Source organism: Lagopus leucura, unplaced genomic scaffold (genome assembly GCF_019238085.1).
Source record: "Lagopus leucura isolate 7727_CA_CO unplaced genomic scaffold, USGS_WTPT01 Super-Scaffold_100022, whole genome shotgun sequence".
Classification (NCBI taxonomy): domain Eukaryota; kingdom Metazoa; phylum Chordata; class Aves; order Galliformes; family Phasianidae; genus Lagopus; species Lagopus leucura.
Window position 1 is genome coordinate 1672063 of NW_024962275.1, and position 16223 is coordinate 1688285.

The 16223-nt window shown below is 54.4% G+C and overlaps 2 protein-coding genes across 5 annotated transcripts; one reads left to right on the plus strand and one right to left on the minus strand.

Moving 5' to 3' along the window:
• The first annotated feature begins 22 nt into the window (after positions 1-22).
• PDCL (phosducin like) lies at positions 23-5939 on the plus strand. 3 transcript variants are annotated; one of them, XM_042879003.1, is made up of 5 exons: positions 23-69; positions 604-696; positions 1072-1246; positions 1659-1840; positions 2433-5939. In XM_042879003.1, the coding sequence occupies exons 3-5, from the start codon at positions 1078-1080 to the stop codon at positions 2982-2984; spliced, it is 903 nt and encodes a 300-aa protein (XP_042734937.1). In that variant the 5' UTR covers positions 23-69; positions 604-696; positions 1072-1077; the 3' UTR covers positions 2985-5939. The 3 variants fall into 3 exon arrangements, with proteins under 3 accessions (XP_042734937.1, XP_042734940.1, XP_042734939.1); XM_042879006.1 differs by lacking the exon at positions 23-69 and adding an exon at positions 114-145; XM_042879005.1 differs by lacking the exon at positions 23-69 and having other exon boundaries at positions 368-696.
• Positions 5940-6557: 618 nt separating this feature from the next.
• PTGS1 (prostaglandin-endoperoxide synthase 1) lies at positions 6558-15836 on the minus strand. Of its 2 annotated transcripts, XM_042879002.1 has the most exons (11): positions 15728-15836; positions 12146-12262; positions 11923-12063; positions 11264-11407; positions 10928-11109; positions 10759-10842; positions 10377-10623; positions 9654-9940; positions 9006-9153; positions 8539-8926; positions 6558-8462 (listed from the first exon to the last, which is right to left on the minus strand). In XM_042879002.1, the coding sequence occupies exons 1-10, from the start codon at positions 15831-15833 to the stop codon at positions 8559-8561; spliced, it is 1824 nt and encodes a 607-aa protein (XP_042734936.1). In that variant the 5' UTR covers positions 15834-15836; the 3' UTR covers positions 6558-8462; positions 8539-8558. The 2 variants fall into 2 exon arrangements, with proteins under 2 accessions (XP_042734936.1, XP_042734935.1); XM_042879001.1 differs by lacking the exon at positions 15728-15836 and having other exon boundaries at positions 12146-13636.
• Positions 15837-16223: the final 387 nt, after the last annotated feature.

A 16223-nucleotide genomic window follows, 5' to 3' on the forward strand; every position in this document is an offset into this window, starting at 1 on the left:
GCGGGCCGCCCTGCCCCGCCCCGTCCCGCCGTGCCCCGCGCGGAGCGCTCCGGAAGGCCTTGGGCGGCGGTGAGGCGTCGGGCCGGGCTCGGAGGGGCGGGTCGGACGGGGCCCGGCGGGGCTGGGCGGCACCGCGGGCTCCTCGGTAACCTCGGCACTGCGCGAGGAGCGCTGCCGGCCCCGCGGGGTTCCGCGTCGGAAGCGTCTGAGCCGCCTGCCGTGGGGGGGAGCAGGAGGGGGGGGGGACTGGGGCGGGGCCGTGCCGTGCGGTGCTGTGCGGTGCTGTGCGGTGCTGCCGTGCGGTGCTGCCGTGGTGCCGGGCCGTGCTGCGTTGCCGTGCAATGCTGTGTTGCTGAGTTCCCGTGCAGTGCAGTGCTGCGCCGTGCCGGCGGTCCCTCGGCCTGCAGCCGCTATGCGCAGTGTTGTGGCACCGCCTGCGCTGCCTCCGCGCTCGCTCGATGTGTTTTGTGCTTTTGTGTTCTTGAGTTAAACACAGAACGCGGCTCTCCTCGGCACGGCGCTGTTTGCCCGCAGTGCGTTATTTCGGAGCGCGGCTGTTGGCACATCGCTGTGCGATGCTCTCACGGTCGGATCTCCCCGCAGGTGTTGCTGGCAGCCCCGCAGGAGCGCTGCTGAGCCCGCTTTCTGCTCCGAGAAACCGCCGGCAGAACGATTCCCGCTCTCGGAAACTGAACGGTACGTCGCTGGGCTGCCTGCCTGCAGGGCTATGATGGAGGCGGATGGGGCTCCCGAGTCACGCTTAGAAATTCGTTCTCCGTGGATAAAAATGTGTGGATATCCACTCGTGTGCCTCGCTGCAGAAACAGCCTTTATAACTGCGGCTTTTTGAGTGCTGAGACACAAAGTAGGGCTTTGTTCATCCTGAGTGTTAACTTAAATACGTTTGTCATTAAGAGTTTGCTCGCGTGTCGGACGTGTGGGGGTGGGCCCTGAGCGCTCCTGTGTGGGCAGAAGCTGCTCAGAAGGAATGAAGGCTGCTGTTGTATGTGTAAGGTGGTATCCTGTGCTGCACAGCTAAGAGGTGCATGGTCTGTTCTGTTTATTCTTTAGAACGTAATGACTGCGTTGGATGATAAACTGCTGGGCGAGAAGCTCCAGTATTATTACAGCAGTAGTGAGGGGGAGGATGAAGACAGCGAGAAGGAAGACAAAGAAGGGGAGAGCTCCATTCCCGACAGCGTTGGGGAGGTAGAGCTTAGCAGCGATGGCAGTGCAGTCAACACAGGTATTGCCATAGCACACTAACTGCTTTGTAAGTACTTTCTCTGTTGGAAAGTTTGTGTGGTTTCCTGCTTTGTTGTTGTTGTAACAAAAGACCTATTTTCAGGTATATTTGAGTCATTCCTGCAGTTGTGGGGTTCTTGAAGGCCTAGATATTAATCTGAGTTAACCTTCAACACAGTTCTGAAGGTAGCTCAGCTAGATAGATTTGTCTTTTTGGACAAAAACAGTTATAAACTCAAGGACAAACGGCAAGTCTATTCTTCTCTTTCATTACAGCATTTTGCATGCTGTACAGAAACCTTATGATAAGCCTGCTGATTTACTGCTGGCTTCTATAAACTTACTGGAATTTTAACCAAGAGATGTAATTTTGTTACTGTTTTATGGTTAAATGCCAGCATATTCAATTTCAGGTCCAAAAGGAGTCATTAACGACTGGCGAAGGTTTAAACAACTGGAGACAGAACAGAGACAGGAGCAGCGCAGAGAAATGGAACGCCTCATAAAGAAGTTGTCTATGACGTGTAGATCTCACTTAGATGAGGAGACTGATAAGCAAAAGCAGAAAGAGCTTCAGGAAAAAATCAATGGAAAGGTAACATGACACAAAGGAATTGCCATTTAATTGCTGGATTTTTTTGATTCATTATTTGTGTGGAGCAGATATGAATCCTTATCTGGTCAGTAGATACATTTAACAAAGCAGGCGAGTAAAAACAAAATACATGAACTGATGATTTCATTTCTACTGATGAGGTAATGTACTGTACTTGTTTTGCCAAATAAATGTTTGCTTAAAAGCTCATTGAAAAAGCTGGTGAAAGAGAAGAGATCTGAGGTCAGGCACGGTACCCAAATCAGTGCTCAGAGCTTAGTGAAAGCACACAGCTACCATTAACCTGAATTAAAGTGGGAGCGTGGAGCAGCCACTTGAGTTATTAGTTCAGCATGTGGGAACTAGCAAACCCAAGGCTGAAATCACTCTTCCCACTGGACACGGTTTCTAATTAGATCAAAATGGAGTGTAATACAGCAGGTGCTTGAGCCTTTGTGGGTTGCACTTGCCTGTTATTAAAGATGAGTGACCCACATTAATCCTCTTGATTTAAATTAATTATGTAAGAGACCCATATAGTGATGCAGGTCGTCTTTTTTTCTCTGTCGTGTATCTTTCTGTGTATTTTTAGATGACGTTACAAGAATATAACATGATTCACAATGATGAAGATGATGAGGAATTTTTACAGCGCTACAGGAAGCAGCGAATGGAGGAGATGAGACAGCAGCTGTACAGTGGGCAGCAATTTAAGCAGGTCTTTGAGATTAGCAGCGGAGAAGCGTTTTTGGACACGGTTGATAAAGAGCATAAGAGCACTCTGATCATGATTCATATTTACGAAGATGACATCCCTGGTGCTGAATCCCTGAATGGCTGCATGATCTGTCTGGCTGCTGAGTATCCAACAGTTAAATTTTGCAGAGTAAAGAGTTCGCTCATTGGTGCCAGCGCTCGCTTTACCAGTAATGCTCTGCCAGCTTTGCTGGTCTATAAGGCAGGGGAGCTTATTGGCAATTTTGTGCGGATCACTGACCAGCTTGGAGAAGATTTTTTTGCTGTTGACCTGGAGGCTTTTTTGCAGGAGTGTGGTCTGCTTCCAGAAAAAGACCTAGTGCTCCTGACTTCTATACATAATCCATCTGCGTGTTACAGTGAGGACAGTGATCTGGAAATAGACTGAACCTCTTACACCAGGGGGCCAGTAGGTGTAGCTGTGCTGTGGGATGTTCTTGTGCTAGGGGTTGTTCCCTTACTTTCGTAGTGTGGGTATGTTGTTCTCCTCCATGCACTTGGATTTTCGCTTGTTAAAATTTTGTTCAAGATAATTTAAAGCATTCCTAACGTTTTCTTAAATTAACTCAGTGGGCTACATGTTAAAATGTATTTTACTAAGCATGAAGTTCTAACGCAATTTAGTAATGAAGTTTTTAGGCATCCATGTCTTTTATTAACCTGAAATTGAACTGCTGCCAGTGAGTTAACACAGCAAGGTCCCATCTTCCATTCTGCAGCTTTCAGTCCCATTCTTGGAACTGTCGTTCTAACAGTTGACATCAAATTTTGGTTTAGTACTCACTTGCAAATAACAACAACTTGATCCTGAAAACTGCTTTTCAGCTGGAGAGGGCTCTTCTTTCTTTAACCTTGTCTGAGACTTAAATGGGAAGATCTTCCTTCTGGTACAGCTCTTGAAACGTACTTAGGTTTTAAAATACCTACCACTGGAGTTTGTGACAATCACTTCAGCAGAAAATAATCTCTGCCTCTTCAGAGACAGAGAACCAATATACGTCCTGCAGAGCATCAAGGAGAGTTTTGTTGGCAAAATGCAGAACTGGGACTTAGTAGCCTCAGAATTTTTTATATCTCTGAAATCCTCAAAACTTAAATAAGTGCTAATGTTTGTCTCTGTCTGTCTGCACATTGCCTGCTTAAGCTGGGTCTTGAGATACATTTTGAATGTTAATAATCCCTGGACCTGACAGATGACTGGAAGGCTTTGTGGGAAGTGAGCCCTGGGCCAGTAGACAAGCTCCTGAATGGGAGCTCCCTTGTCTGAAGCTCAGTACGTGGTTTCTGCAGACTCTTAGGCAGAATCAGAAGCGTTGCCACTGTCCTGTTTTTCCTCCCTCTGTGGGAGCATGGGGTTTTTTTGTACAGTGCATCAGCAGAGTTCCCTGGCAGAGAAGATGCTGTGGAGTTGAGGTGAAAGCATTGTAGCTGTAAAAGTTGCACAGTGACACTGGTGACTCTTTCCCCAAAAACTGTGGATCCCCACTTGTGGACGCAGATTAAAAGCCAAGCAGTGCTGGCTGAGCCCATTTGTCTTTTCAGTAAGTTATTGCTCCTGAATGCTGTGTATTATGCTTCCCTTCTGCAGCAAGTTTGTTATCATTTGTTAGTGATTACATTGTTATTAAGTGTGTTTGTTTTGTTTGTGCTCCGCTTACTTTATAGGTAGTGATACTGGGAAGTAACTGAAGTAATTTCCAGGGTTTCTACTGCATTTGCAGTTCACCCTGCCTCCAGCAAGTCTAGCACTTTGTAGCTGTGACATAAGCAGCGTTAGAAACCATTAGCAGTGTGTAGTGAATGCAAGCATGGAAACCTCCAGTGATGCAGAGCAGGGCCAAGGGTTTGCTGGCCAGATGATGGTGTAATCTCCCTGCACCTCCTGCAGATGAGCACACTGAACGTGAGCACTGTGTACTTAGTTGCTACTGAATTACGTCTCCTGCACACTTAATTGGATATTATGTTTGCTTTCTCACACGTGACTTATTGTGTTTGTTATTTAATTCTGAGGAAAGTAGACTGTCCTTACGTAAATATGATGTAATGCTATGTTTAATGATTACATTTAATTGCAAGTTTTATGTGAGGTGCTTCAGAGCACTAGGGAGAAGTGCAAAAATTTCCTTGTAAGCATTAGGTTCATAGTAAGAATAGATCTTAGGACAAGGATAAGCATTTACAGTTGTATGTATTCAAACTATTTTTAAAAGTAGTATAAGCAGACGGGTAAATATGTTGTAATTAAAAATAGCTGAAAGAGCATTTGTAGCTGTTTTAAGGAAAGTGGCAGAAAGCCAAAGTTTAAAATGTGGTGAGAGATTCAGGTTACTTGAAATTAAGTCACTGAGTGTGGGTATCCTGCGTTTCAGAAACAGAAGTCACACCAACCATGATTTGTATTCAGGATGAGATTCAGTCTGTAGTGCAGACAGGCGCATGTTAGCACCACAGTAAAACCTGGTTTGAAGGGGGAAGAGCTGACTCTGAGTTACTTTGAAGTTTTATTTGTACCAAGCAGGGGTTGAGGCCCAAGGCTGTAAAGCTGCTGCAGGATCAGAACCTCTCCTGCTGCTCCATCTGATGGCCTGCAGCAAGGTGACTGAGTCCTGGTTATGAGGTTTTGGTGCTGAGGTATGAGACAGATGGTTTCTGCTGCCTTAGCAAAAGGGGGGAAAAAGATGTGTAAGAGAAGCCTGAATCCAATTCATCATTGATCTGAAAAGAAGGAGCACAAGGGCGAAGAGGGGTAAGGAGAAGATGTGTGTGTTTGCTGCTGAGAAGCAGGGCTGGAGTGCTGCTGTTGCTTTTGCCTGTTCCTGAAGCTAAATCCTTCCAAACTGACCAGCCAGTAGTTCTGTGCCCCCAAACCCAGCATTCTTACTGCATGCAAAGCAGCATAGCAGAGTAGAACAGATTTTAGGATAGGTTTGTTATCAATTTGTTACTGTCCATTCAATACAAATTAGAACTTCAGCTCACTAACACTGTATCTGTAAATGTTTTAGTTGAAGTGTTAAAGTCTGCTTTATTTATCTTAATTTAAATGAGGTCCTAACCTGCAGATTAAAAACTGGATTGTATATGCATATATATATGCACATTATAGATATATATGCATTAGAGAATGGAAATTAAAATGAAATTGTATCAACACGTCCCTACAATAAAAGTTTTGAAACATTCTGGTTTGGCCGTGAGCGTCAGGATTTGGGTTTGAGGCAGATGCCTCTCCTTGCCTCCAAGCTGTTGTGTTCCATCACTGTCAGAACTCCGCTTTTATTGATGCATTCCTACTAAATTGCTTGACTTTGAATAAAGGAAGTCTTTTAATATTGCCAAAGATGTTTCATCTATGTTTTCTGGCACAGCACAAAACGCTGTTCTGGGCAGAAACCTGATGGGATGTTCCAGCATTTTTCAGAGCTGTGAAAGGCTCTGGTGCAGCAGGCAGTGGTACAGATACGAGCTGTATGCTTGGATATTTTGTCTCTTGCATCAGGCCTTATCTTGGCCAAAAGTCCTCTGTAATTTACATTCAGGATGAGATTCAGCTACCAGACACTGGCTGAAAGTGGGAAGGTTGCTGTGCCCATCCTGTGCCCTGGCAGCAGCTCGCCCTGCAGCTCCCAGAGGTGGTGGGTGCTGGGCAGGTACCTGCAAACTGTCCTTTGGGATCTGCCTGTTCTTTCCTCCCCCCCTTCCTCCCACCAGCACCCTACTGCTTTTTTTAGTGCATCTGGTGAAACTGCTCTGAGATAAAAGCGTTGTGAAAGGTTGGGAGTCTCGAGCAAAGCAGCTGCGGTCGGTTCCCTTCCTTGTGCCTTGGCAGTTTGTGCAGGCATTGCTCAAGTCTGAACATTTTTGGCTGCAGTTGTGACAGCATGAAACAAACTTAAATCCATTAGGTCCACAGAGCAAGAGGGCTTGGAAAAAAAGCTACTGGTGCTGGAAACCAAGGTTGGTATTTATTGCCTTTAATCGTTTGCAGATACTCAGCCTGGTTTGCATGTCTGAAATAGGACAGTAAGTGGTAAACAGTAATGGTGGTGAAAGGTTGGTGAGCAACACTTCTTCCTACAGCCATGTTACATGCGCTGTGTTTGCAGTCTGTCCTTCCTGTGTCCTGTTTTCTATCTGCTGCTTCTCCAGCACAGGACAAATGCACACACATGGCCAAGGTGAATTTGGCTCTCCTGCCTGGTGGTGCAGCTCTGTTTAGTCCTGTGTCTGCTCGTGGAGATGGAGGAAGGCAGCGGCTGCGCTGCTGGGCTGTGCTTTTCCTTGTGCCTGTCTGTTCTGGTGCTACAGCCACATCCCATCTCCTTCAGAGTGCTGGGGGTTTATTTGTAGGAACACCAAAAAGAGAACTACTATTAAAAGCACTGCAGGAGCAGATCTCTTCCTCCTAGTGTCCACTTTGGTAATTTTGTGCCCAGTGAATCATTACACTACACATTGCAGGTCACACGAACACAAGCAGATGTTGTCCTTTCTGCTCCTCACACGGCATGCACAGCACAGTGCTCTCCTGTGCACATCAGTCCGCAGGCACACAGTGCCACTGCGCTCCCCAGAGATGCTGAACACGGGGCTGAAGGACCAGCAAAGAGCATGGGGGGGCTGGGGGCTGTGCTATTCCTGGGGAAACGTCCCCTCGGTGGCACAGAGCACTGAGACAGCTCTCTATGTGCACGCTTATCGGCTGGTAACAAACAATGCTGGCTGACTGTGATAGCCACAAACAAAAGCAGGATACTTGTGGCCTAACCGAAACAAGGAGGATGCTTGGAGCTGGAGCCCTGCACACAGCAAGGCCACAGGCACGCTCTGCCAGTGTGACACTGGAAGCACACGGTGCACGGATCACAGTGCGTGGTGATGCCTGGGGACATGGCAGCAGTCCTCAGCTGTGTGCTGCTCCCACTGGATGCCATTTGCTGTCTGACCATGCTTCTACCCAAGCATGGCAACTGCAGCAAGGGCTGGGACCCAGGAAATCCCTGTGCCCCGTGTGAGTGCTGCTGAGCCTTCCCCACCTCCACCTGGGTCCCAGGCACCTGCCTTGGCCTGTCTCTGCGCTGCGAAAGCCTGAGAACTTGGAGGAAATGAGAGTGGTTTTTAACATTGTTTATTTTAGAGGTCCATTTTCTAGGATCTGGCTGGGACTAAGGCCAGCAGCCCTGGCTGCCAGTGATCACGTCATGCTGTTGGTGAGGGCTTATGTCTGCATGTGCTGTGGAGCAGGTCAAGCAGGCGGTGTGCCTTTGGAACGTTGTTTACTGAGCTATTAATGCAGGAAAGTGCAATGAGCAGAGGGTGGGGGAGTCTTTATAGGGTGATGTGCACAGAGGTAGCTCAGAGCAGCCTGTTGTATGCCAGGACAGCAGTACAAAGGGGGGACACAGGGCTCTGGGAGCTCCCCAGGGCTGGGCAGCTGGCATGGTCACCCTCTGTCCAGTGCCAGGCAGGATGGAAGGCAGAGAGGGGCTGCTGTGGAGAACCAGGTGAGAGCACGGCCTGCAGCGCATCTGCAGCACATCCTCCCCAATGAGGCCAGGAAGGCTCTGTGTGCTGCATGCTCTCTGGAGTATGATGCCCCACAGCAGGAGTGGGCAGTGGGAGCTGAGGGAGAGGAGCAGAGAGGCCACGAGCATCCTGGGACACTGGGATTTACCAAGTGAGCTCCCAAGCTGGCTTAGTGCAAGGCAGTGGTAGGAAGATTAGGTCTGCTGAGTTATCCTCAGGCACTCGAGCTCTTCCCAAGGTGAGCACCAGCCTCTCCCTGCTGGTGTGGGGCTGGAGCCCACCCAGGGCAGGAGGCTCTGCTGGCACGGGATGAGCAGAGCACCGGCCCCAGCGCTGCCTGCAAGGACAACAGGGACACTCAGCACCGGGCAGAGGTCTGTTCCCTCCCTGGGCTGGGTGAGGCCAGGCCGTACCTGTGTGGGCTGTGCTGCTGCTACAGCTCTGTGGATGATGCTCCACCCGCACGGCTGCTGTCGGTCTCACCTGCTGCCACTGCATCCGGCACACGGAACGCCACGTACGGACACTTCTTCACGTTGAGGCACACAAGTTTCTCCAGTGATGCTGTCTTGACGATCTCGAAGCCGGTTGCTCCGCCAAAGGTACTGGGCTTCCAGTACTCTGGGGAGCAGATGGGATTCCCAAGAAGTCCCTTCAGTGAAAATGGAGCGCCAATCTCCACCATGCTTTCCCCAAAGATGCCGTTGGGTTGGGGTTTCTCAAGCAGCAACCCTGGATAAAACTCCAGAGCATCGATGTCTCCATACAGCTCCTCCAGCTCTGCTGCCTTCTTCTCCTCTCCTGCACCGAGAGAACCCCAGAGACCTCAGCATGGGCTGGGCCAGCAGCCCCTGAGCCCAACTGGGGGAGTGGGCCCTACCTGTGAGCTCCTGGAAGGACACGTAGGGCTTCAGGCCAAACCTCTTCCGGTACTCATTGAAGGGCTGCAGCCTCAGCTGCCGCGACTCCTCGATGACTCCAACGGCCACTCCCAATACATTGGCGTTGATGTTTTGCCCCCCACCAATCTGCAGGAGGAGAAGATGAGGAGGAGCATGCCCACATGAGCAGACCCCAGCCTCATCCTGGCCTTGTTGACACCCGGGCCCTGGGGTGGGGGTCGCCGGGTTTGGAATCACAGCAGGAGTCCTGAGAGCAGCAGGTCTGTGTGGAAGCCGTGCTGCTTCACACGAGTCAGAAATGTTGATACATCACTTGGAAGAGAACATCCATGTGATGGCAGCAAAGAACAGTATGAGACAAGCTGTTCCATGCGGCACAGCCTGGCCTGGGGCCCCCCGCGCACCGCACGCTCCTGGCTGCAGCACCGTGTTTACTGCAGCGTCCCAGGACCGAGCGCACAGCACTGCCACGGCTGCACTGCTCGTGGGGAGGGCCACAGCATGCACAGCACCGCCAGGAAATTTGGCAAATGCTACACGCGGGTTGGACACACACACCAAGCACTGTGGTAGGACAGACGGGACACCACAGCCCCACGGGACGCACCAGCAGCACAGGGTCTTACCCTTCCTGCAGTCTGCCTGGAAAAGGACTCTACCAGGGCTTCTATACCGTAGTCCATGAGCATGGAGGTGTTGTAGAGGAACTGCTCATAGCTGTACTCCTGTCCCTGGATGATGAAGGAGTCGGGCATCAGCCCGTGCCAGTGGTAGAGCTGGTTGAACTCCACCGCAATGCGATTCCGGTACTGGAACTGCTGCTCGAACAGCAGCTCAGGGTCAAACTTGAGGCTCAGGAAGTACCCGCTGAGGTGCTGGACGTAGTCCTCAATGACAATCTTGATGGTCTCCCCTGGGCAGGAGGTGAGAGAAGAAAGTGTCAGTGGGGGCAGTGCCCCTCAACCCCCCTGCCGCAGGGCACCAGGCTGGGCGCGCTACTCACATGCAGTGCAGGACCCCCCTGACTCTGGGCTGGGGAACTTGGTGGGGAATTTCTCTCTGAATTACTTTTCCACCAAAAACGGTCATTTTGCCGAAACAGAAATGGTTTTTGAGAAAGCCAACCCCAGCATGCTGCTTAATAGAACATGTTGGTGTGGGTCTTTAATTGCTTTACTGCAGTCTCACACCAAGTCACTTCCATCCAGAATCCAGAAAAGAATATTAGAATGAAATTATTCAGAGTTTTAGCTAAATCATTCAAAACTAAATCTGTTGACAGACCAAAGCCAATGAATTCCAGCAGGCTGCGAGAGGAACTCCCCAGCCCCTAACGCTGCAGCACCCACCGATGAGGATGAGCCGCGCTGTCTGGAAGAGCTGCTCGTCGCCCCAGGTGGGATGCTCCTGCTTCAGAATGTCACAGACGCGGTTGTGCTCACGCAGCCAGAGCGTGGCATACATGCAGAGCCCTGGCAGCAGCCCAAACACCTCCTGCCCCATTGCCAGCTGCTTCTCCTTGGGGATGGCAGGCGGGTAGACCATGTGCACCGGCACCTCGGTGACAGAGGGGGGGTACACCTCCCCGTTCACCACCTCGGGGGAACAGGAACAGAAAGTGAGTTGGGGAGGAAGCCACGTGGTCCTGGCAGCTGCCAGAGGGATGTGGGCTTCCAGCAATCTTGGGGCATGGGACCGAGACGCATCTCAGTATATCATGCCGTGCAGTACCTGGAATTTGAGCTTCCCATCTTGGAAGAGCCGCAGCTGGTGCTGCCGCTGCAGGTTGTCCCCATACACGTGCCCCAGGTCCACCTGTGGGAGCACACGGTGTGAGCGGGGCGGCAGCCTGCCCGTGCCCATCGCCGTGTGTCCACATCACTGAGCCCTGAGCCCTCACCCCGTGCCCCAGTGCCTTGGTGAAACCGCGTCCCATCTTTCCAGAGGTCTTGAAGAACTGGTGGGTGAAATGCTGGGCGAAGAAGGCAAACATCAAGTTGGTGCCCCGGGGGTCAGCTTCAAATTTGTGCCGCAGCAGGAAGCGCTCAGCCAGCAGCTGGGCGTTGGGGAGCTGCTGCTTCCCTGTGGAGGACAGGGGCTGATGCTGGTGCCATGCAGCTCAACCACTGCAGCACAGTGCAGGCAGCGAGTGTGTGGCACCAGGCAGGAGCCAGGCGCTGCTCTGTAGACCCAGCCCATGCTCATCACTTTCCATGTTCCTGTGCCAACCACGTACCTTTGGTCCCCATGGGTGTGGGGCACTCCTTCGGCACCGGTGGGAGGATGCGCGTGTAATAGCTGACATTGGCGTAGGCCTCCCAGCTGATGTAGCCATACTGGGAGTTGAAGGTGGGAGGGCTGGGGATGAGGTTGGCGCGAACTGGAAGGAGAGAGCTGAGTTGGTGCCACGGGGCAGCACAGACCTCAGGCATCCCAGTCCACGTCCTGCTGTGCTGTGCTGTGCTCCCCCCATCAGAGGCTGCAGGTCCCTGCATGAGCGGATGGTTCTGCTTCTGCACTAATGGATTCCTGGATGATGAATTAGACGACAAACGTGCATAAATGCTGAAATCAACAGCCGAAGCCTTGTGAACACATCCCTATGGCTCCAAGAGCTGGAACCTAAATATTTATGCAAAGTGATAAATGCAAGGACATGAGTAACAAGGGCCAGCTCCATATTTCCACCAGCTGCTCCTCGTGCGGCCGCTCCAGAGCCCTTTATAGAGGGAACATGGCGTGCTGACAGCAGCCATTGCTTGGTGCTCAGCTTGTGTGCAGGGTGCTTCCCACTGCTAACATCACCTGCATGCAGGTGGCGCAGAGCAAAGTGACCCAGCCTGGTGCCACCCATGCCCACACTGATGCCCAGAGTCCTGATGCCACCCCTCATACCTGTGAGCACGAGCCTCATCAGAGTGTCTCTGATGAATGTGCTGTTGATGATGTCCCAGAGCCACCTGAAGTGGGTGAGGACAAAGTGGTAAAAGGCAGGACTGGGCTTCAGCAGGTCACGTAGGCGTGTCCAGAGCTCAGCTGTGGGACACAAACGCAGCACAGCACTTGGCACCAGGTAATGACAGCTCAGTGCCCACCCAGAACAGTGCCGTGGACTTACGTGAGGTGCAGTTGGCCCCAAAGTACCCCGTCCGTGTGCAGTCGCACTCGTAGCCTTCCAGGCCGACACGCACACACACACCCAGGTGCTGGCAGGGGTAATAGCAGCATGGATTGACTGGGGGGAGAGAGGAGAGGTCACCATCCACCTGCAGTGCCACCGTGTTGGGCACTTCGCTGCACCCCAGCAGGGCCGTGCTGCCCTGCACACAGCCAAGCCCAGCGCAGCAGGAGGCAGCAGAAAGGCACTGCTGGAGCCTTGTGCATGGACTGCTGTGCCCCAGAGCTGCAGAAATCCCTGCAAACACCACCATTAATAATGGCAATTGTCCGGGCCGCAGTTTGCTTTGGCACAGGGCTTTTCTGCTCTGAGTGGAGGAAGGGGCTGACTGCTGGGCTCCTTCCTCCCAGCCCTAGCCTGGTCGCTTCCTCCACAGCTGCCCCTTTGCCTGCACACCCTGGCTGCAGCTACCAGATAAGCGCCCGTCCTGCCCTCCCCACGACATCACCCAGCCAATGCGACTGTGGTCACAGGGGGCACGCTGAGGTCCCAGTCCATCCCAGCAGCTCCTCCTGGGCCGTGCTGGAGGTGTCACTGCAGCACTGGGGGCTGTGCAGGGAGAAGCCTGAAAGCACCGTGTTGTGGCATCACGTCGCCAATCTGCAAGCACTCAGGCAGCTGCTGCAGCACAGGACAGCTGGAGCACGATGGGGCTGCAGAGAGGGCAGCCCAGGAGCTGGAAGCAGCTGCGGTGGGGCTGTGCTATGTAAACCATCCTTGGCACGCAGTGTGCAGCTGCCTCCAGCATGGAGCTGCCACGGGGAGCCTGGTGGACACAGCGCCCAGGGACAGACTTTGCTCAAAGGCACTGGGAACTGTCACCATCAGTGTCCATCCACAGCTGCTGTGGGGGTTGCACTCCCAGCCCTAAGGGCTCTGCCTGATCTGGTTCAAATTCTGCAGGGTCTGGAACCAGGCTCTCATGCAGACTGGCACAATATATTTTCCATTGGAAATTGTAGCTAAAACCAAACGTCTTTGACAAATCAAGCTAACTGTGCAGCCTTGCAGTTTCCCAGACATCTCAGGGCACTTCTCAGCACTGGGACCCTGAACCATCACACTATGGGGCCAGCCCACAGGGTGCAGCTCCCAGCCCTTCTTTCGAGCTCCCTTTCACCTTGCACCTTTCCATGTCTCCACATGCTGTCACATCCCTGGGTGGAAGCAGCAGCAGGTCCTTATTTATCTCATACAATTTAACTTCAGACCGCTCCCCTGTCATTTCACAGCACTGAACTCGCCAGCAGGGCCACGGTGCAGCACAGCTGAAGCATCCTCAGAGTACTGCCGGCCCGTTAGCTCCGTGTTCCACCCCGCTGCAAACACCGACACCTACAAGTGCAGCCCCGCTCCGTGCCCAGGGCTCTGCAGGCTGCTGCCTGCTCCGGGTTCACAGCGGTGTCAGTGGGGACCCGCGGGCGGGGTGGAGCGGCACGTCCCAGCCTGGGGCACGGAGCGCGTCCCAGCGTGCAGCAGCCACCTCCACCCCGAGCAGGAATCCAGCGGTGTGGCCGCAGGTGCGGGACACGCTGCTCCCGCCCCCGGCCCCAGACTGCAGCCCCTCCGTGACGGCACAGCCGGCGAATGCCCACGATAGCTGCTGAAAAATGCCTCGTTTTGGGGTCAACATCCGCTCCGCCAACCGCAGCCAAACTGACGACATGGGGTGAATCATGAGCAGGCTGGGCTCACCGGGCGGGACGTTCCCAGTGTGTACATGGCTCCGAGCTGTGAAGACAGTGAACGGTTCGCACTTGTTTTTCTGATTTGTGAAGGTTTCTTGGGCCCAGGAGCCACTCCCAGCCCACTGCAGCCAGACTGTCATCTGCAACAGCTTCTGCCTGCACAGCAACCTGTGGGGCTGCAGCTGCACCACGCACACGGGGAGCCCGACCGCAGGTAGTAGGAATGGACCCAGATCTGCAGGAGGAATCGCGGGTCTGAGCCCAGCTGAGGCGGTGACACCAGGGACAGCTGCGCCTGTGAACAGGGCTGGGCTTGAGGAGGATGCAACTGGAGAAGCTCCGTTAGTCTGCAGAAACATGTGCTCCTACACAAATACACAGCCCCGAGGCGAAGGCAGCAGACAGGTGCCAAGGGCAATATCCGCAGGGGAAAGCAGAGAGACGCTGTGGGAGCCCAGCCCAGGTCACAGCCAGAGAAAGTCTCGAAGGAGGAAAAACGTTACTGCTCTGAGCCAAGGAGCTGCCTGCAAAGAGGTGAGGAGATGTGCAAGCACCCAGCAGGCAGGGGTTATTCTGTCCTCAGGAGCTTGGAGCCATCCACAGGGTTCACTGCACCACAGGTCCCAGCATGGGTCCCCCAATCTCTCAGTCAGCTCTCTTTGCTCATCAAAGCTTGGGAGATAATCCCTGTGTGATGCAATCTGTCTTGACCCCGTTCTGCCACCAGCAGCACCAGGGCTGTGCCATCATGGTTTGTCCGTCCCAGCAGCCGTGGGCTGCCTGTCCCCAGAGGTCTCCAGGTCCTGTCCTGTGGGATCCAGTGCATGCCTGCCTGCTGCTGGCTCCCAGAGCCACACTTTCGTGCATGAAAGCAGCCCTGTGAGCCTGGCTCATGTTCCCTTTTGGACGCACACCCACTGCTACAGGGAAGTCTCCACCTTAGGGTCATTGTTTCTGTGCGGGAACAGCCACCGCACTGCAGGAGGGCTGTGGGTGCTGGGAGGAGGCCATGCCCCATCCCTACAGCCCCTCTGCCCCATGCAGTCCAAACCCTCTGCACTGTGGTCTGTGTCCCTTCCTGCCATGTAGTGATGGGGTCACCACTACCGCCTGCAGCACACACAGCCACAGCACACCAAGGGATGCCCAGCACAGCACGCTCCTGTGCTGCTTTTGCCATGAAGGCTTCACCAAGGAACTGCCAAACCCTGTAAGTTCTGTGTGCTGGGTCTTGTAATGTAGAAGCAAGGAAAATCATTTCACAGCAGAGGAACACGGTCAGCATCCAACCTCAAACCTGAAAGGAACTGCCCAGGCCAGCACACGGATGGAGCTGGCAGCACTATTTCACATCGTGGTCTATGGCTGCATTCACCTTTCAACGCCTGAGCCCATCGTGGGGCCAGCACACGGCATGCAGCGCAGCTCGAGGCCACAGGCATGGTACAAGGCGCGGGTCAGAGGGCAGCAGCTGCGCCCAGAGCCGCGGGCACGGCGCTCGTTCTCCCCAGGAGCTCCAAACAGCCGCCGGCAGCCGTCGGGGCATCTCAGAAGGGGCCCTTCCTGCAGCGCCCGCAGCCCACTGCCACGACCTCGCCTCGGGCCGGGCACCAGCAGGGGCAACGGTCGCGATCTTGCCCCGAGACCACCGCGAGAGACAGCGCCGGGGGCCCCGACCTCTCCACGCCCTCTCCCCCGTCACGCAGACCCTGGCCCCGCCGCCCCTCCGCGCTCCGGGCTCCGCGGGCGATCCCGGTCCCGCACTCCCTGTATCGGCTCCCCCCGCGCTCCGGCACCGCCTCGGGGTCTCCCCCCGCCGCTCGTCCCCTCGTACCGGTGCCGGCGGCCGCGGCGCTCCCGGCGGCGCAGAGCAGCATCGCGTGGGTGACAAGAAGCCGCAGCGCGGCCGGGGGGACCCGGGCCCGGCACCCACCGCCCATGGCGATAGGCAGCTCCGCCGCGTCCCGCGCTGCCCGGCCCGGTCCCGCCGCCCCCGCCCCCGTCGCGCCTCCTCCCGCCCCTGGCGGCACGGGGCCGCCTCCAGCCCGGCCCCCGGGGGGACCCCGCGCTCCTCCAGGGCCGCGCCCCGCTCCTCGCGTCCCCGCGTCCCGTCCCGCCCCGTGCCCCAGGGCGGCGGTACAGCTCGGGCGGCAGCGCCGTGTCCGAGCCCGGCATCCCGGTGGTTGTCCGCAGCCGCCAACGGCGGAACAAATGGGGTTACCGGGAGCGTCGCCGTGCCTCCCTCCTGGCGCTGCTCCCAGCCCGGTGCCCGCGGGCCAGGATCGGGCCGGCAGGCTGCAGGCGCTGTGCGGGGCAGCGCCCTGCGGAGC

Coding starts and splice junctions, on each gene's coding strand:
- PDCL (XM_042879003.1), top strand. CDS start 1,078: ATGACTGCGTTGGATGATAAACTGCTGGGCGAGAAGCTCCAGTATTAT. Junction 1,247..1,658: donor TGGCAGTGCAGTCAACACAG/GTATTGCCATAG, acceptor ATTCAATTTCAG/GTCCAAAAGGAGTCATTAAC. Junction 1,841..2,432: donor AGGAAAAAATCAATGGAAAG/GTAACATGACAC, acceptor GTGTATTTTTAG/ATGACGTTACAAGAATATAA.
- PTGS1 (XM_042879001.1), bottom strand. CDS start 12,458: ATGGTGGTGTTTGCAGGGATTTCTGCAGCTCTGGGGCACAGCAGTCCA. Junction 11,408..11,922: donor GATGAGGCTCGTGCTCACAG/GTATGAGGGGTG, acceptor CTCTCCTTCCAG/TTCGCGCCAACCTCATCCCC. Junction 11,110..11,263: donor CACACCCATGGGGACCAAAG/GTACGTGGTTGG, acceptor TGTCCTCCACAG/GGAAGCAGCAGCTCCCCAAC.